This window comes from Mya arenaria, chromosome 13 (assembly GCF_026914265.1).
Source record: "Mya arenaria isolate MELC-2E11 chromosome 13, ASM2691426v1".
NCBI lineage: Eukaryota > Metazoa > Mollusca > Bivalvia > Myida > Myidae > Mya > Mya arenaria.
This window is the reverse complement of record NC_069134.1, coordinates 8,206,991-8,228,387: the sequence shown is the minus strand read 5'-3', so window position 1 is coordinate 8,228,387 and position 21,397 is coordinate 8,206,991. Positions and strand designations below refer to the sequence as shown.

The 21,397-nt window shown below is 38.0% G+C and overlaps 1 protein-coding gene across 1 annotated transcript; it reads right to left on the bottom strand.

The window, feature by feature from the left end:
* Positions 1–13,698: 13,698 nt before the first annotated feature.
* LOC128213119 (uncharacterized) lies at positions 13,699–20,878 on the bottom strand. Its single transcript, XM_052918648.1, has 4 exons — positions 20,672–20,878; positions 18,986–19,102; positions 16,481–16,603; positions 13,699–14,191 (listed from the first exon to the last, which is right to left on the bottom strand). Exons 1-4 carry the CDS (start codon positions 20,847–20,849, stop codon positions 13,965–13,967), a joined length of 645 nt encoding a protein of 214 aa, XP_052774608.1. The 5' UTR covers positions 20,850–20,878; the 3' UTR covers positions 13,699–13,964.
* Positions 20,879–21,397: the final 519 nt, after the last annotated feature.

Genomic DNA, 21,397 nt, shown 5'->3' with positions numbered 1-21,397 from the left:
CTTTGACAATGTATCTGTCCATGCGTGTTGGTAGAATAGTTTTTGATTTTTTAACAAGTGTTCATGACAATGCTAGAAACTTAAGTAGCATTTTTATGCGGACTTACTTCAACAGATACATGAAGTAAACAAACAATAAACATGTCACACAAGAAGAACCAAATCAAAACAACACATGGCATGCTGTAATTGGTCATAGCGATACTGCGTATATACTTCATTAGATGAATTGAATGATCAAACGTGAATGATATAAGTGATGTACATGTATAAAAAAAGCACAATCAACTTTTATATCTCAAATCTACGGCTTCAACGCCTATAAACTTGATATATATTTCTTCAACAGTGGAACTATAATTTAGCTTTGTATTTTGCCTTATGTAAATGTTTGATGCAGGTTTAGTATGTCGTTTTCATGAATTAAAGCAGCAAGGTTGATGCCCAGGGGAAGGAATTTATATTAGTAACGGTGTGAGTGTAAACCCGGAGGTATAGTGTCTACATTAGGGCAGAGTGAGGTGTCACAGCATCATATAGGTTTAAACAAAAGATAAAAGAAAGTATACCCACCTGCATGAATCATCAGCCTAGCCTCTACCTTGGGCCATCGGCGAGAAAAAACCCACATTATTTTATCTGTTTACTTTGTTGGCAATGTTGTTGGCTGTCATTAGCTGTTTTTGGTGTAGATTTGACAACATCAGCAACTATATTTATTCAGTTTCACTCTCCCAAAGTATTAACCTGACTGTAAACAAGCGCGACCGCATAAACTTCGTATACTTTTGTATTAATAGTAAAAAAGATGACTACTTCGAACTAAATTGTTCAGTAAGTTTGTTGAAACATTCTGTTAGGTAACTAGTTCCAGCTTATAGCGAACTAAAATGAGTCGTTCAGCATAATCGGTAGGAGTACAAGTTTAGTGCTACTAACCTATTATGAAAAGCGTTGTATAGTCCGGTTTCTACATGTCGAAATATCCATGAAAAGGTTATCGTGAAGATTTGGAATGTTTGTTTTACAAAGTTCCACATGTACAGTGTGTCTAGGAAAGTGGCGTCGCCATGTACAGGTAAAACAGTGGACACCTGATAGCACGGGATAGTCCATAGGGAAAGCGGGGCAGAACTTGCTGCGAAAACGCCATGTGCCACGTAACGATTTGATCATTTGCATTTAAAGAAAGGTTGATGGCCAAGGAAAACTAGATCAATTTTAAACATTGAGAGATGCTGTGAATTTTTATCAGTACTTTAAACGAAACGTACAATCATAACCAGACCCTATACAGCACAGAGTTGGTCTGGTGCTGCTGTACTCGGCATGTTTATATACACTCATAACCAGACCCTATACAGCACAGAGTTGGTCTGTTGCTGCTGTACTCGGCATGTTTATATACACTCATAACCAGACCCTACACAGCACAGAGTTGGTCTGGTGCTGCTGTGCTCGGCTTGTTTATATACAATCATAACCAGACCCTACACAGCACAGAGTTGGTCTGGTGCTGCTGTGCTCGGCATGTTTATATACAATCATAACCAGACCCTATACAGCACAGAGTTGGTCTGGTGCTGCTGTACTCGGCATGTTTATATACACTCATAACCAGACCCTATACAGCACAGAGTTGGTCTGGTGCTGCTGTACTCGGCATGTTTATATACACTCATAACCAGACCCTATACAGCACAGAGTTGGTCTGGTGCTGCTGTACTCGGCATGTTTATATACACTCATAACCAGACCCTACACAGCACAGAGTTGGTCTGGTGCTGCTGTGCTCGGCATGTTTATTTACACTACACAGCACAGAGTTGGTCTGGTGCTGCTGTGCTCGGCATGTTTATATACACTCATAACCAGACCCTACACAGCACAGAGTTGGTCTGGTGCTGCTGTGCTCGGCATGTTTATATACACTCATAACCAGACCCTACACAGCACAGAGTTGGTCTGGTGCTGCTGTGCTCGGCATGTTTATATACACTCATAACCAGACCCTATACAGCACAGAGTTGGTCTGGTGCTGCTGTGCTCGGCATGTTTATATGCACTCATAACCAGACCCTATACAGCACAGAGTTGGTCTGGTGCTGCTGTACTCGGCATGTTTATATACACTCATAACCAGACCCTATACAGCACAGAGTTGGTCTGGTGCTGCTGTGCTCGGCATGTTTATATACACTCATAACCAGACCCTATACAGCACAGAGTTGGTCTGGTGCTGCTGTACTCGGCATGTTTATATACACTCATAACCAGACCCTACACAGCACAGAGTTGGTCTGGTGCTGCTGTACTCGGCATGTTTATATACACTCATAACCAGACCCTACACAGCACAGAGTTGGTCTGGTGCTGCTGTACTCGGCATGTTTATATACACTCATAACCAGACCCTACACAGCACAGAGTTGGTCTGGTGCTGCTGTACTCGGCATGTTTATATACACTCATAATTTTATATGATGATGGTATATGTGGTTTCGCACAACACAGTCTGATATTTGGTAACAATAAATATTCCTGGCTATAACGTGACTTATACCGCTGACATTCTGCTGGTAATGTAATAAGCAATACTTGATTGGTAAGTAATAAGTACTTTAATTTGAATTTGCTGCATACATATGTTGCAGAGAAGGGCTCATTGAGTTTACTCCGGCAAAATAGCATTGATTATTCACCTATGTGTTTAATCATGTGGCAGAAGTAATAGTCAAGGATAAAAAGAAAAACCGGCAATTTTGATAACGCTATTTATCCAGCGGCCCTTTTAATTATTTCATTAAAGGATCTTAGTCGTAACTTAGTCATCTTCAAGCTGTATAATCGTCATAAATGGCAACGTATTGATTTTTGTCATCTTAACTTTTTTCACCTTCAAAGGCGCGCAATATTAAGTTTATGTAAAAACAATAAAATATAATTTTAATGCACTAGTATGTTTATATCATCTGACTTGAACGTTAAAAATTGATATGGTTTAGGTACGGATGAAAATATATTAGCATTTATAAAAGAGTGTTGTTGTTGTTGTTTTTACCCAAATTAATAGTTTAAGTTGAATAATATGTAACAATCAATACAACATAAACAGCTTTACATGGAATTTGAGACAAATAATTAAATAACAAACATACAAAGGGATTGGGCCACGAGTTATAACAACCCAAATAAAAAAAAAAGCATCAAAACATCGCTAATATTTATTTATCTGTACCTAGATCATATGCGTGTTTTATAACATTAAAGTCAAATGAGTTAAACACGATAATTAACATTTAGAAAAGAAAATAACATCAACCTCCATTGTGCGCCTTCAGTAATACTGGCTTAAGTTCAATTCATACTAATTTCTGTCAAAATGACGAAAATATGACTCTACCATAATTTCCATTTTCGTTAATAGTCCGCATTATGCGCCAACATATTGGATTTATTTATAGAACTAGTACCATATGGTACGCATTAAAGTTCTAAATACTCAGTCACTGCAATAAATGCCCCCCCCCCCCCCTCCCCTCCCCTGGCTTTTACAGCTGAAACTGAAACCGCACACTTACCAATCTCATCAGTAAATAAATTTAGAATATGTATTAAACGTTCTTAAACTAATTTGGGCACATCCTTTTCAGTATACTCATGATGTTACTCCTATTTTCTTCAGATGTTTAAGGAAATATAATCAAAGATATTAAGCTTTTATTTATTTTTATCGGTCATTGTTTTTATGGATTTTCTGATTTCGATACTAGTCATGACAGCAAGGGGATTTACTTTCATGGTATCTGCAAGACACAAATTTGCAATGAATATATGGCGTAAGAGTCGCTCCAACCTTTAGATACATGGTTATTTTATTATCAAGTATATTTGTTCGGGCTAAATAAAGGCTTTTGAAACTTGACCAGCGTTGTAAACTGGACATTTCGCCTATCTGATTAGAACGTTATCATGTCTCGAGCGCGTTATCTTGCGTTGCCCAGTTACCACGTGATTCGGCCATCTTTGACCATACTTGTCCAAGGGCTATATGACCAGAGCTATGACTTTTCGACATGATCGTAAACAGTTATGATGAATGACAATGACCCCTGGCTATTTGTTCAGCCACATCATAAACGTATACCTCTAATAAACCTCTATATTAACCTGATATATTTCAACCATTAATTTTGCAATACAAGCATAGTTTCCTGTCCAGAACAAACTTAACCTAATTAAACCCAGTTATTACCGAGTTTGATAAAATGGAAATACATGTATAGAAATGAGCGCAATGTATGCACTAGGCTGTGAAGTGAAATGATAGAAACACGGATTTATAAAGTTGCGAGACTGTTCTAAAATATTTAACATTTATTCTCGAAACAATCGTGTTTATATAATACGCCGTTGCAAATATTTTTTTTAAAAATATTTCATTCCTTGAATAATTTAATAATTTCATATATGGTAATTTTTTGCATAATCTAAATCATAAACTCACCACCGCTCTACTTTACTCTAAACTTAATACGAAGACAGTACATGAAAATTGACGGTTTTATTACGTTTTATTTCCCCCAAATTAAATATACTTGACATCCTTTAGTGAAAACATGGTATTCATCTTAAAACTTGAAGTATAAGTGTGAAATAGACGAAACTACATATTATTCAACATATTTTCTTACCTCTGAGGCTGTGTAATTCAGCTAACGTCCCATTGTTCACAGCAATGTCCAGCGCAGTGTCCACTATCGGTGGTCAGTATACATGAAGCGTGGTTAGTCTTACCCAATGTCCAACCGTGTTTATCCTTGGACTGATAACAACACTGATATCAAGGAACGAGGTATGTTTGCAAAGCGAACCCCCTTTACAGCCCCTAGCCATAAAGATAAGTCCCCTACTTATCAAGATAGCTAAATTCTTAAGAAATTGTTGAAGAATTTATATTCTCAATTTTGAAAAATCACTTAACTAAAACCCTTAACTGCTATCACTTAACGTTAGCGAGCGAGAATGAAGATCATTAGCGTTGAACGTCAAATTATATACGTTGACCACGTGGCGGGTAGCGTAAATTGTCGTCTGCCGTTTAAGAATAATAACCTGTCCCCCAGGGTCTTTTTACCCGCCCTAAGCCGCCATCTTGTTGTTTTAAGTTCGTTCATCTGTGTCTTACACCGTTCCATAACAAGAGGAAGACGTCGACAAACGTTAACGTAATTTATTGGTCTGACCAAGGTGTTTTGAAGTGGCCACCCAGTGCACGTTAACGAGTTACGTCACGTGACTTGACATCTTTGTTACCGGAAGAAGAAAATTAATTAAATTTATTTCCGCTCTAACGTTCAATTTCAATTAGACGTCAAATATTCTTAAATACATATCATATAGTTATTGGTGCATGAAGCAAAGTTTGATCTTTTTTTTCCTTTTGGACAAAATTTAAAATTATATTTGCCACAAAAATGATTGTCAGAAAGGACGTCGAAGCTTATTAATCATGCTAGTAAATAAGATACCAAAATACGAAAAGGTACAGAAACGGCGGTTAAAGAAGACAAACATTGTAAGCTTATAAAAGCGCTTACCTTATTATTTAAAGGATCAGTTTCAGTTAAAATATCACGGAGAAACAACAATCCACCACAAGCACACAGGTAATTGAACCGTCCCATGTCGGGGGTTGTTTGACAGACCAAGGCTGTCAGGACGTGCGAGCGTTTATTTCGCCTGCCCTGACACTTTATTAATTACACTCCGTCGCCCACTTGCCTTCTATAGCTGGATACACCGTGTTCCGCCCTCTGACGTTTCTTGCGCTTGAAAATGGGATTGCGTTCAAATACAAAGGAACACAGGCGCGTTTCAGAAAAGTATATTAGTCGTTACTTCCATCATCTTGATTCTGTAGAATATCACAAAGCAACAAGGTGATATTTTTTTTAAATTTTAATTAACTTTGTGTCCAGGTATACTGGCCAAAATTAAATTTACACCAATATGTAGCAAAATAAAAATACAAGACTATGGCAATGAGTTATTTGCAATTTGCGTCTCAAATCGACTATGATCTATGAAGAACGGACCCTAGTTTCGCCAACGATTTGAGAAATTAACATACATATACATGTAAGGACTGCTAGCTACAGAGCCAAGAGGCTGTAACAAGAATTTGGAAGTAGTCATGGATGGTTGTTATTTCACCAGGTTTTGTAATTCAATGAATACCGTTGCGCTGCAAATGTTAACTGCGTACGTGTTAAAATCGTCAACGTTAACCCTTTTGACATATCCAAATTTGCTAAAACACGGTAGGCAAAATTAGGCATTATACATCAACCTTTGAAAGGTAATTTCATGAGTGGTGTGTACAAAGTGTACAAAGATTAATACATACAGACTTGTATGTGTGGACAGACTGAGGCGCGTATGGATGGGTAGGTGGAAAGCATACGGACGGACATTTAGCACAGATATACCGTAACTAGCGAAATTTTGATGAGCAAGCATTATTGTTGAATTGTACAGTAGTTTCATTCATCTGTTAATTAAGCCTTCTTTACTTCCATTCTGTAGTCTGTCCATACACCAAGCTAATCGCTAAATACACGTCTAACGACACAATTGTTTAATCATATCATGGCGGTTTGAATTCATTCATAAAAGTGAATCTACGTTGATTACACAGGTATGTGGTTTCCTTTAACAAGCTACAGCATGCTTGTCTTACATGTTATGAAACAATATGAACATTATTTAATTCAAATAATATTTACATACAGCTGTCAACTATTTTGTGTACGAATTAGATCTACCATGACCCTAAGTGTATAATCAGTTTGATCTTGTTTATTGTTTCCCAGGCCCCATTTTCACGAACGTTCTTTAGCGTAACAAGCGTAAGTAGTTTATTTAATTTAGCAAAAATCATCATCATCATCATCATCATCATCATCATCATCATCATCATCATCATCATCATCATCAGGATCATCATCATCATCATCATCATCATCATCATCATCACCACCACCACCACCACCACCACCACCACCACCACCACCACCACCACCACCATCAGCAGCAGCAGCAGCAGCAGCAGTAGTAGTAGTAGTAGTAGTACTAGTAGTAGTCGTAGCAGCAGCTGCGAAAGCAGCAACAAAAGCAGCAGCAGCAGCAGCATCACCATCATCATCATCATCATTTTAGGGGTGTAAGAAGGTAGAGTATATACCTCCTAGCACCCTTTTGTACGAAGGTAGAGTATATACCTCCTAGCACCCCTCTGTATTAAGGTTGAGTATATACCTCTAGCACCCCTCTGTAAGAAGGTTGTGTATATACCTCCCAGCACCCCTCTGTAAGAAGGTAGTGTATATACCTCCTAGCACCCTTCTGTAAGAAGGTAGAGTATATACCTCCCAGCACCCCTCTGTAAGAAGGAAGAGTATATACCTCACAGCACCCCTCTGTAAGAAGGTTGTGTATATACCTCCCAGCACCCCTCTGTAAGAAGGTAGAGTATATACCTCCCAGCACCACTCTGTAAGAAGGTAGTGTATATACCTCCTAGCACCCCTCTGTAAGAAGGTAGTGTATATACCTCCCAGCACCCCTCTGTAAGAAGGTAGTGTATATACCTCCCAGCACCCCTCTGAAAGAAGGTAGAGTATATACCTCCCAGCACCCCTCTGTAAGAAGGTAGATTATATACCTCCCAGCACCCCTCTGTAAGAAGGTAGAGTATATACCTCTAGCACCCCTCTGTAAGAAGGTAGAGTATATACCTCCCAGCACCCCTCTGTAAGAAGGTAGAGTATATACCTCCCAGCACCCCTCTGTAAGAAGGTAGTGTATATACCTCCCAGCACCCCTCTGTAAGAAGGTAGTGTATATACCTCCCAGCATCCCTCTGTAAGAAGGTTGTGTATATACCTCCCAGCACCCCTCTGAAAGAAGGTAGAGTGTATACCTCCTAGCACCCCTCTGTAAGAAGGTAGAGAATATACCTCCCAGCACCCATCTGTAAGAAGGTAGAGTATATACCTCCCAGCACCCATCTGAAAGAAGGTAGAGTATATACCTCCCAGCACCCCTCTGTAAGAAGGTAGAGTGTATACCTCCTAGCACCCTTCTGTAAGAAGGTAGAGTATATACCTCACAGCACCCCTCTGAAAGAAGGTAGAGTGTATACCTCCCAGCACCCCTCTGTAAGAAGGTAGAGTGTATACCTCCTAGCACCCTTCTGTAAGAAGGTAGAGTGTATACCTCCCAGCACCCTCTGTAAGAAGGTAGAGTATATACCTCCCAGCACCCCTCTGAAAGAAGGTAGAGTATATACCTCCCAGCACCCCTCTGTAAGAAGGAAGAGTATATACCTCCCAGCACCTCTCTGTAAGAAGGTAGAGTATATACCTCCTAGCACCCCTCTGTAAGAAGGTAGTGTATACCTCCTAGCACCCTTCTGTAAGAAGGTAGTGTATATACCTCCCAGCACCCCTCTGTAAGAAGGTAGAGTGTATACCTCCCAGCATCCCTCTGTAAGAAGGTAGAGTGTATATCTCCCAGCACCCCTCTGTAAGAAGGTAGAGTATATACCTCCCAGCACCCCTCTGTAAGAAGGTAGAGTATATACCTCTAGCACCCCTCTGTAAGAAGGTAGAGTATATACCTCCCAGCACCCCTCTGTAAGAAGGTAGAGTATATACCTCCTAGCACCCCTCTGAAAGAAGGTATCTATAGCTCTTAGCACCCATCTATCAAAAGGTGGATAATATACCCTCTAGCACCCCTCTGTTGGAAGGTTCTGTATATACCCCCTAGCACCCCTCTGTCAGAAGGTAAAGAATATGACCTTTAGCACCCCTCTGTAAGAAGGTAGTGTATAATCCCCTGGTAACCCTCGATCAGAAGGTAAAGAATATGACCTCTAGCACCCCTCTGTAAGAAGGTAGTGTATATACCTCCCAGCACCCCCTATGTCAGAAGGTAAAGAATATGACCTTAAGCACCCCTCTGTAAGAAGGTAGTGTATATACCTCCTAGCACCCCTATGTCAGAAGGTAAAGAATATGACTTCTAGCACCCCTATGTCAGAAGGTAATGTACATACCCCCTAGCACCCCTCTGTTGGAAGGTAGAGAAAATATGCCGTAGGGGACCCCTCTGTCAGAAGGTAGATAATATGAACCCTAGCCCACTCTGTCAGAAGGTAGAGTATATACCCCCTAGCACCCCTCTGTCAGAAGGTAGAATACATTCCCCCTTGCACCCCTATGTAAGAAGGTAGAGGATATACCCCCTAGCACCCCTTTGTAAGAAGGTATAGGATATACCCCCTAGCCATCCTCTGTCATAAAGTAGAGTATATACATACTAGCACCCCTCTGTCAGAAGGTAGAGTATATACCCCCTAGCACCCCTCTGTCAGAAGGTAGAGTATACACACCCTAGCACCCCTCTGTCAGAAGGTAGAGTATATACCCCCTAGCGCCCCTCTGTCAGAAGGTAGAGGATATACCCCCTAGCACCCCTTTGTAAGAAGGTATAGGATATACCCCCTAGCCATCCTCTGTCATAAAGTAGAGTATATACATACTAGCACCCCTCTGTCAGAAGGTAGAGTATATACCCCCCTAGCACCCCTCTGTCAGAAGGTAGAGTATACACACCCTAGCACCCCTCTGTCAGAAGGTAGAGTATATACCCCCTAGCGCCCCTCTGTCAGAAGGTAGAGTATATATTCCCTAGCACCCCTCTGTCAGAAGGTAGAGTACATACTCTTTTTTTTACTAGGCTATTTAAGTAGGTTGGATAGTTGAGAACCATTGTGTAAAGTCTCAGTGTGATACATCAAGTAGTTGCTGATATATTAAGCTATGTGTGCTTACATGCAAGACCGTAACCTGAATTTCCTAGTTGATATATTTACAATAATGTTATCAAACTTTATTTATTAAGATGGTTAGATAGTTGGAAACACATATCCAAAGTTTCAATGCAATATGTGTTGTATTGGCAGAGATAAAGTCTTAAATGCAAAACCTTAACAAAGTGTGACGCCGACGCCAGGGTAAGTAGTAAAGCTCTCCTTATTCTTCAAATAGTCGATCTAAAAATACATGAACTCATCTGTAAGATATATCCAACAATAACCAGTTATGATTTAAGAATATGTGAACTCAACCCTCAGTAAATGTTTTTATACTAGAAACGCCGCAACGCGACAAAACCAGGTTTTTGATATGGATTGTGGGCAATCAGAAATTATAGCCAATTCATTTCTTGGATGAGTTTGGAAAAAGTAGCAGCCTCAGGTAGTTGGGCAAAAACTATTTTTCTAATTAAAGTAACTGTGGCATTGGCCTTGACCCCATCCCCCTCAGAAACACTCCAAAGCTAGCTCTTCACATAGGCTTACTTCACACCTACTTTTACCACTATCAATCAATTCTAACTTTAATAAGATATTGTTTGGAAACCTTTTTTTCTATTTTAAATAACAGTGACCTTGACCTGGTCCTCCTCAAAAGAAACCATAAGCTAGCTTTTCACATAAGCTATCTACACACCAACTTTAATTACTATCCATCAATGTAAGTTATTGGGCATAAACCAATGCTTCTGTCATTTTTCCATTTAAAGTAAGTGACCTTGACCCTTACTCCATCCCCTTCAAAAGCAGTCCAAAGCTAGCTTTTCACATAACCTACATACACACCGACCTGCATTACTATCCATTAATTGTAACTCAAGTTCATGGGCGGAAACCATTTTTCTATTTTTATTTACAGTGATCTTTGATCTAGCCATCCTCAAAAGCAATTCCAAGCTAGCACTTCATTTTAGCTACCTATAAAACAAAATTCCATCACTATCCATCAATTCTTACTAAGATTGAGCAGAAACCATTTTTAGCTCTACTGGCCAAAGGCCAGAAGAGCTTATGCGATGGTAATGTGTACGTAGTATGTGCATCCGTGCGGTCGTGCGTCTGTAAACAATTGCTTGTGAACACGATACAGTCTTCAGTTTTGATTGTATCTTGATGAAACTTGTACAGTATCTAGATATCCATTAGAGCTGGGTTCCTTTCGAAAACCAGCCAGATCCGCCCATGCATGCCTAGATTATGGCCCTTGATAGTATAAAAAAATGCTATTGTGTAAACAATTGGTTGTGAACAGGATACAGTCTTCAGTTTTGATTGTATCTCGATGAAACTTGTACAGTATCTAGATATAGATTAAAGCTCGGTTCCTTTCGAAAACCAGCCAGATCCGCCCATGAATGCCTAGATTATGGGCCATGAAAGTTTCAAAGAAATGCTTTCTATTTTTAGCCAGGTCTGCATGAGTGAATTCTATTTTTAGCCAAGTTTACATGTACATGTAAATTCAAGTCTAGAGTTAAGGGAGACAATTTGCAAGTCTAGGATTTTGAGAGACAATTTGCTTTTTGCTTCTGCAGCTGATTTTGTGAATTACTCTGCCTTGTTCTTGTTGAAAGCCCAAAGGCCATTTTTTAGCTTTAAGTTCTGTAGTTTGCGCATTCATCTTAACAAAATTGGTTGTGAATGTTTAAGTTATGCACCTGGTGTCATTACTGGCCACACCCAGGGTTCACAGGTTTGGTAAACATAAATCTGGAAAGGTTTGAAAATCTTTTTGTGTGTTCGTGCATCCATCTCAGCACAATTGATTGTGAATGTTTGTTCAAATTGATCAATGTTGTCCTAGGATGCCCTTGACTTTGACCAACTTTTTTTAACTTTTAAAACTACAGAATTTTTTACTATGAGTACAGTTTTGAAAGCATTTTTTTTTGTCAGATGACTTTTACTTGGCACATATTAAAATAGCTCATGCAACTAATCTGCTTACAATACTTTCTGGGCTCAGATGTTGAATGTGCTACGTTTTTAGGTAACCCAAACACAAAACATAAACTATACGTCTGTTGCCTTTTACCCATACATACATGCTCTGGATTGATATGACCACAAAAGCCATGCCAGTAGAGCATAGGCCCTTTTGGGCCTCTTGTTTCTATTTTTAGCAACAGTGACTTTGACCCCTACCCTCTTGAAGGCAATCCCTAGCTAGCTCTTCACATAAGTTACCTACACACCAACTTTCATTACAGTGTCCATCAATGGTAGCTTATTTGGTGGTAAAACCAATGATTGATGCCCATTACCACAAATTGGCCTATGCTCTATACATTGACCGACCACATTATACCCTCAACTCTATAAAGTGGCCATGACCTAACACAATGCCCACTACTCTATAAAGTTACCTTGATCTATTGCACTACCCTCTGCTCTATAATGTGATCTTCACCAAACTGTAAACACATTGCTCTCCACTCTATAAAGTGACCATGACCTAACAAATTGCCCTCTGCTCTGTAAAGTTACCTAAACCAAACACAATACACTTTGCTCTATACAAAGACCATGACCTTACACATGCTCTATAGAGTGATATGACTTAACACATTACCCTTTTGCTCTGTTAAGTGACCTTGACCTTACACATTACCCTCTGCTCTCTGAAGTGACCATGACCTAACACATTACTCCTTTGCTCTATAAAGTGACCATGACCCTACAAATTGCGCTCTGCTCAATAAAGTGACCATGACTTCACACATTACCTTTTTGCTCTGTGAAGTGACCTTGACCTTACAAACTGCCATCTGCTCTATAAAGTGACCATGACCTAACTTTTCTCTCTGCTCTACGAAGTGACACTGTCCTAACAAATTACCCCTTTGGTTTATGAAGTGACCATGACCCAATGCATTGGCCTCTGCTCAATAAAGTGACCATGACAGAACACATTACCTTTTTGCTCTGTGAAGTGACCTTGACCTTACAAATTGCCATCTGCTCTATAAAGTGACCATGACCTAACAAATTACCCCTTTGCTCAATGAAGTGACCTTGACCTTACAAATTGCCCTCTGCTCAATAAAGTGACCATGACAGAACACATTTCTCTCTGCTCTACGAAGTGACACTGTCCTAACAAATTACCCCTTTGCTCTATGAAGTGACCTTGAACTAATGCATTGGCCTCTGGCCAATAAAGTGACCATGACAGAACACATAATACTCTGCTCTATGAAGTGACACTGCCCTAACAAATTACCCCTTTGCTCTATGAAGTGACCTTGACCTAATGCATTGGCCTTTGGCCAATAAAACGACGATGACAGATCACATAATCCTCTGCTCTATGAAGTGACACTGCCCTAACAAATTACCCCTTTGCTCTATGAAGTGACCTTGACCCTACACATTGCCCTCTGCTCAATAAAGTGACCATGACCGAACACATTTCTCTCTGCTCTACGAAGTGACACTGTCCTAACAAATTACCCCATTGGTTTATGAAGTGACCATGACCCAATGCATTGGCCTCTGCTCAATAAAGTGACCATGACAGAACACATTTTCCTATGCTCTATTTAACAAAACATTTTTCTTAGCTAATATCAATCATAGTAAATGTGTGTATAAAGACTCCAAAAATGGACTGACAAAAAATGTAAGATTGAACCATGGACAGGATAACATGATTTCTATACAATGATGGGTGTAAAACAATGCAGAAAATTCCCATCCTTTAAGATATGCATTTTTTCAGCAAGGCATGAAATAAATCAGAAAGGAATATATTCAATTAAAATTTCTATTTCCTAATCAAAACATTTTATTATTTCTGAAAACAGTTAAACACTAAATATTGTCTCCTTTTCTAACATATTTCAATATGACGATATTAAAGTCTATTATCTGCAGCTTTCAGTATATAAATAAGTTGTTACATAGCTCTCTAACAGCCATTAAGTTTCACATGATGGAGACCAATGAAAACCCTGCACAGAAGCTTCTCAACACTTATAGTCACAAATCTATTCCCTGCTGTCATCCCTTCCAAAATCTATTTCGTACACGCCTCATTCATTTCTTGCTGCTTCTTTCTAAATGCCATTTCACGTTTCAGATTTTCAAAGTATACAACTGTTTCAGGGTAGATACTGGGCTGTGACGGAGCATCGGGTTCACGCTTCAAAAAGGAAGAGTATTCAGATCCACTGGCAAGTCTTAAAGCTCCGGCAATGGAGCCCCATGTAATGCCGGCTGCTAAAAACATCATTGGGTTACGCCCTGTAAGAAAAACAAAACAAATATGCATACAATTATATTAAATAATACTAGGTAACTTAGTTTTGTAGTACTAAGTATTAATAAAACAGAGATGTTTACTTTTGAAATATTTTATTATAAACAAACTTATTTCATAGCTGTTGATAATTAAATATATATTTCAGTGTGACTACTTTTTTTTACTTTAAAGCAGACAGTTAAGGAAAAGAACAACTGATAAATTATTCCATATACAATTGACCACTTTGGAAAGTCAATCATACATGACTGTTTTCCAAGATAGGGCCTCGAAAAACACACATTTCCAAAAATCTCTGGAGAAAGGGAAATAACTTTAATAAGAAACATGTTCAACAGGATAATGGTTTTTGTGCACTGCACTTGCTCTAATTGCCAACTATATATTTTTAAAAACCATTTTTAACCAGGTTTTCAACGAAAACCGGGTAATTAGAATGAGGTTGTCGTTGGGCGGGCGGGCGGACGGGCGTCAAACATTGGTTTCTGTTCAATAACTTTAGTTAGCATTGATAGATATTGATGAAAATTGGTGTGTAGGTAGCTTATAGGAAGAGCTAGCTTGGGATTGCTTTTGAGGGGGGTGGGGCTAAGGTCAAGGTCACTGTTACTAAAAATAGAAAAATGGTTTCTGCTCAATAACTTTAGTTAGCATTGATAGATATTGACGAAACTTGGTGTGTAAGTTGCTTATGTGAAGAGCTAGCTTGGGATTGCTTTTGAGTGGGGAGGGGCTAAGGTCAAGGTCACTATTACTTAAAATAGAAAAATGGTCAAGGTCACTGTTACTTAAAATAGAAAAATGGTTTCTGCCCAATAACTTTAGTTAGCATTGACCGATATTGATGAAACTTGGTATGTAGGTAGCTTATGTACATCGCTAGCTTGGGATTGCTGTTAAGGGGGGTGGGGCTAAGGTCAAGGTCGCCTGTTACTAAAATTAGAAAAATGGTTTCTGCCCAATAACATGTTAGCATTTACAGATATTGATGAAACTTGGTGTGTAGGTAGCATCTGAAGAGCTAGCTTGGGATTGCTTTTGAGTGGGGATGGGCTACGGTCAATGTCACTGTTACTTGAAATAGAAAAATGTTTTTTGCCAAATAACTTTTGATAGCATTGATAGATATTGATTAAACTTGGTGTGTGGGTAGCTTATGTAAAGAGCTAGCTTGGGATTGCTTTTGAGGGGGGTGGGGTCAAAGGTCACTGTTACTAATATTTAAAAATGGTGTCCGCCAAATAACTTTAGTTAGCATTGATAGATATTGATAAAACTTGGTGTGACAAAATAAGAGTGTGTTAACATTGAATATGATTTTAAATATGTTCACCAATTTCTCAAATATTGCTCAGCAAACAGTGAATTTTCATTGAAATTGACATTTGCATTTTATAAAAGTGTTAATAATCAGATTAAACATTTTGCTTTGTAAAAATAAATTGTCATTGGTATTCAGTGATGTTGGCTTGCAGAAAGTTAAATCATTGTCATATGCAAAATAAATAGGTCACATGAGACTTAGTATGAATGTTGCAGCGAAACTAAACACATAAGATACTTAATTAGAGTAATTTTCAGTTACGTCTCTTTACACATAAGAAACTTAATTAGAGTAATTTTCAGTTACTTCTCTTTTTGATAAAAGTAAAGATAAAGTCATACAACAAATTAATTGGCTATAATTTCTGATTGCCCAAAACAAAAACCTGGTTTCGTCGCATTGCGGCGCTTCTAGTTTGTACATGCTTAGTTTTTCACAGACACAATTCAGTGATTTTTTAGGGAATCATTTATACCGACTGTGCCTTGCAAATTGGGAAAAAAGATGACTTTGGGAAAAATACAAAATCAGGCCATAATAGCTAATATAATGGCAAATATACATTGCTTTTTTTTGTTTATGTAATCTACATTTATCGCGTTGGGAAAAAATATAAAATTTTGGGCAAAATGAACAGTTTTTCGCAAGAGGAAACAGCCTTTAAAAGACAGTAAATTGCACACAAAAAAATCACGGAGGAGATAACTAAAAACATATGCATGATTGTTCTTGTGTCATTAATGCGCTTACTCCGACTGTCATTTATCTATAGTATATACAGTTTTATATCTATCCTATTATTAGTTCTGAAGTCATTCTACTGAAAATGGTGTGATGGACAAATGGAAGGATGTACGGCCCAAGTGGAGACTATTTGTTACGGCCCTGGTGAAGACTATATGTTTCTCGCTTAGGGGAACATAAAAATGAAATAAAAGACACCCACTGTATATAGCAAACGGGGCAACACAGGCAAAGGCAGCTCCAAAGGCGTTGAGGGCGTCGCTTTTCCCATTCCTCAGTCTGGCCAAGGCTTCCATTGCTCCCACAAATGTGCCACCCAGTATTACTGAAAAATAGAGAAATGAAAAAATAAACTTGTGTTATTGTAGGTTTGCATATTATGATTAAATGAAAGTCCCTATGGCTAGTTTTCATGCATGTACAAATGAAAAAAAAAGATTTTGAATATGAACCAGAATTAATAAAACTTTGTATTTCTAAATGATAACCTTTCAAGTTCCGGCATATTCTTAAATATTTAAGAGTCATTGTTTTAACAAAGGGTTTGATACATAAACTTAAGTCCTTGTTAAGTCAGTATTGTAGGCAGTCATTAAAATAAGAATTTTGAATGAACACACACTAAGGCTTGTACAAATGCTTGCCATCATTTCCATCCAACAAGGCCTGCTATATAAAACTTTCCATATTCAGCCCACTCACAGCCCACTTTCCACATTCAGCCCCCTAGCACACTTTCCATATTCAGTCCACTTTCCATATTCAGCACACTTGCTTTATTCAGCCCTTTTGCCTTATTCAGCCCACTTTCCATATTCAGCACACTTTCCATATTCAGCCCACTTTCCATATTCAGCCCACTTTCCATATTCAGCCCACTTTTCATATTCAGCACACTTGCCTTATTCAGCACAATTACAGCCTACTTACTATTGTAAGCCCACTAAACATATTCAGCATACTTGTTTTACTTAGCACACTACAGCCCACTTATCATATTCAGCACACTTGTTTTACTCAGCACACTACAGCCCACTTATCATATTCAGCATACTTATTTTATTCAGCTCACTTACAGCCCACTTATCATATTCAGCATACTTGTTTCACTCAGCACACTGCAGCCCACTTTTCATATTCAGCATACTTATTTTACTCAGCTCACTTAAAGCCCACTTATCATATTCAGCATACTTATTTTACTCAGCATACTACAGCCCACTTATCATATTCATCATACTTGTTTTACTCAGCACACAACAGCCCACTTATCATATTCAGCATACTTGTTTTACTCAGCACACTACAGCCCACTTATCATATTCAGCATACTTGTTTTACTCAGCACACTACAGCCCACTTTTCATATTCAGCATACTTGTTTCACTCAGCACACTACAGCCCTCTTATCATATTTAGCATACTTGTTTTACTCAGCACACTACAGCCCACTTATCATATTCAGCACACTTGTTTTACTCAGCACACTACAGCCCACTTATCATATTCAGCATACTTGTTTTACTCAGCACACTACAGCCCACTTAACATATTCAGCATACTTGTTTTACTCAGCACACTACAGCCCACTTTTCATATTCAGCATACTTATTTTACTCAGCTCACTTACAGCCCACTTATCATATTCAGCATACTTATTTTACTCAGCACACTACAGCCCACTTAACATATTCAGCATACTTGTTTTACTCAGCACACTACAGCCCACTTAACATATTCAACATACTTGTTTTACTCAGCACACTACAGCCCACTTATCATATTCAGCATACTTATTTTACTCAGCTCACTTACAGCACACTTAACATTTTCAGCACACTTGCCATATTCAGCCCATTGACAGCCTACTAGCCGTATTTGGCACACTTACCATATTAAGCAGACTTACCATATTTAGCCCATTTATCCTATGCAGTACACTTTAAGACACTTTCCATATTCAGAATGCTTTATTTAACCCACTAACCATATTCAGCTTACCAGTATAAAGTTTGCCATTGACATATCCAGTCAAGTCATATACAGCCTACTTAAAGCTCACATTCCATATCCAGCCCACTTTCCATATTCAGACCACTTGTCTTTCCATATTCAGCCCACTTCCCATATTTTTTTTTCTTATTGTTATAACAACATTCAATTAATTTTAGAAAAATCAAGAACAAAAATAAGAGAATATATACAGGAGCAAGTTCACTGCCAGCCATTGACAACAGCATTTCTCAGTCAGTCAAAGGTATAACTTAATATTTTAGGCTGGGTTTAAGGCCTTGCCACACATGCACTGTGTCACAGTGACACTGATAAAACAAGTCTTGTGAAAATCTTGAATGGCCATTGTAAAAATACTGCTTGACATTGCTAATGACATGAGCGGGCTGAAGGCCATGACAATATCTCAGCAGAAAAGAACAGAACATAAATTTACTTTAGTTCAAGCATTTAACATATTTATATTCAATAAAATAGTGTGTTTTATGTCATGAAACATTAAAATTTAGATCTTATATTCAATAAAATAGTGTTTTCTATGTCATGAAACATTAAAATTTAGAATTTTCTGGCAAACAGTTTACCAGATATATGATTTCACACTAATTAGGTGCTGTTGGTGCCAAGTCCTCGATGTTGAATGTTTTAAAATATATGCACATGTATAAGAATTTCAATTATGTAAAAAACCTACTTCCAGCTACACCAGAACGAACTGCGTTATCCACGAGGGCCTTCTTCCTGAAGGTAAACGTTGTAGATACCTCATATTTCTGATCCATTATTGTGACCCATAGTCCTGATAACACCCCTGAAATGGACAATTATAATAGTAAAGTATAAAACATGTCACAGTCAAACATTGTCTAATAAATGTTCACTGGAATTAAAGGTGTGTTTATGTTAGTTTGGAGCCAGTTGGAAGCAATTACAGGCTTTAAAAAACACACTGAAATTGAATGCCAGTCTTATGCACCAGTCAATTGTTACCAGGGCTCCCCCAATTCCGGAGCAGGGACTTTGAGTTTCGGTCCAGTCAGTCCCGGGTAAAATCCTCATCCTGTGAGGACAAACTGCTGATAAAATTCCCATCAAATGCCCACATTTTCCATCAGCACTGCATACTATAGTCCAAATAATTGTACTTTTACGGATTTTTTTACGTTTTTTGATATGGCAAATCCTTCACGTACAAATTGTTTAGTATCAAAAGTGGGTAGTTATTCCGATCGGGATTCCGGGTTAAAGCATTTAACATCTAAAAAATATCATAAAAACAAGAAATATTACCAGATTATGTTATTATATATCAGTTCCATACATAAAAATGTCATATCCTAAGAATAATTATGAGTTTGACGTGTTTTTTTTCATTTCTTGCTGTCAAAACATAGTGATATATACATGAAGGGTACCTGCAAGGCTTCTGGGCACAATTTTTAAACAATCGGAACATTTCGGCCATGGACGAGTTGTTACGATTGTATTTAAGAGGTCTATCTCAAAGCTTGTCGGATGTGGCAGAGTAATTACGATTGGGTCGAGTTGTTCCACTTGGCATAATTGTTGTCTGTGTCAGTCAACTTTCGTTTTATTGGAAAGGTAAGTAATAGGTTTTAATGCATTAAATGCTTGTTTTGTGCAAAATAACTTTTCACTTACATGGTAAAATATGAATATAAACCTTTATGATCAATTTAAACCATACAATATTTCACTGTATACAATTTCAATATTTTTCAAAACACCCCGGTTTTTGCACAAACCCGTTTAGAAGTTAGGGATTGGAAGAATCCCGTATAACATGTCTATAATTTTAGACTATGCAGGATTCAAGACCAAATGATATTTTTTTTCAAGATACTACCAATCTGCATGAAAATTACCTAATTAATCGCACAGTAAAGGACTGCCATTTTTGTCCTTGGAGTACCGAAATATGAAGCAGTTTTAATTCATTATTTATTTTAATGTATCCGTTTTAAAATTATTGCTACATGTTGTTTTTTTAGCAAATTAATGATTTAGTATATTTCCAGCTTGTTTTTTGGTCAATCAAATTTGATGATTAATGTAAAAAAAACAAGCAGACTGAACCAATATACTGTGATTGTGGCAAGCATGAACTTCATTGACATATCCAATGAAACACAACTTTGAATGATACTTGCATTGTCTACACATACTACTGGTAAACCTGGTTCTCGGAAATTTTACAAAATTGTTTATGGCAAGTCCTTCGATTTTGGCGGTTTTTGAAATAATGACAGTTGGAACAACGTAAGTATTCTCATAACAGTATCTCATAACCAAAAAACAACAACACTTTATAAAGAGTTTTTTTGACACCAAAACCATCCGATTCTTGACCTTCACCTACCACCAGTAAATCCAGCTTTTGCAGCTTCAACTGTTTTTAATGTTGTCAGCTTTGTTGATGAGCCTTCTGGAATTTTTAAGACGGACAAAACACGAATAAATGGCAATGGTGCGATACTGGTAGGTTTTGAATTCAATAACTCTTTCAACTCTTTCTGCGCTTCTCCCAGCGACGACATTTTGTCCGAAATTACATCTATTTCGGGTGCGGGGCGATACAGAATACCAGTGGATTTTACGTAAAACCCACGTAAAAAGTGAAATACCTCTAACTCATTTAATTTTAACAAATAATTTTATTGCCTTTACACATATAGTGGATTTTACTTCTCTAATACTGGATTTCATTTCGATTTACGATCATTTCTCGAAATATTGCTTCAACTTTTTTACCATTTTCAATAAAATTTGAATATAAATCTTTCCAATAAAAAAATAAGTTCCAATATCTGTACAATCAATAAAATTATTTGTTTAATATAGATGAGTTACGAGTGGATTTTACTTTTAAAGCGGATGTCCACATGATTCCTGTATCACCCCGCAAACGCCTGGTTAATGTCCGTACAACGAGAACTAAGCGCCCGCGTTCGTCGGCAGACTCAGACTTATCCCGCCCCAAATTGCAGACACTGGCAAAACTGGCTATTAATTCTTGTGCACCATGCTTATTAAAATATTGAGATTTTTTAAAGGTATTACTGTTTATTTCAATACTGAACGTATC

Excerpts from the sequence above, each read along its gene's own strand:
- LOC128213119 (XM_052918648.1), bottom strand. The coding sequence starts at position 20,849 with ATGTCGTCGCTGGGAGAAGCGCAGAAAGAGTTGAAAGAGTTATTGAAT. Across the intron at positions 19,103-20,671 it reads AAAAGCTGGATTTACTGGTG|GGGTGTTATCAGGACTATGG; the intron begins GTAGGTGAAGGT and ends TGTCCATTTCAG. Across the intron at positions 14,192-16,480 it reads TGCCCCGTTTGCTATATACA|GGCGTAACCCAATGATGTTT; the intron begins GTGGGTGTCTTT and ends TTTTTCTTACAG.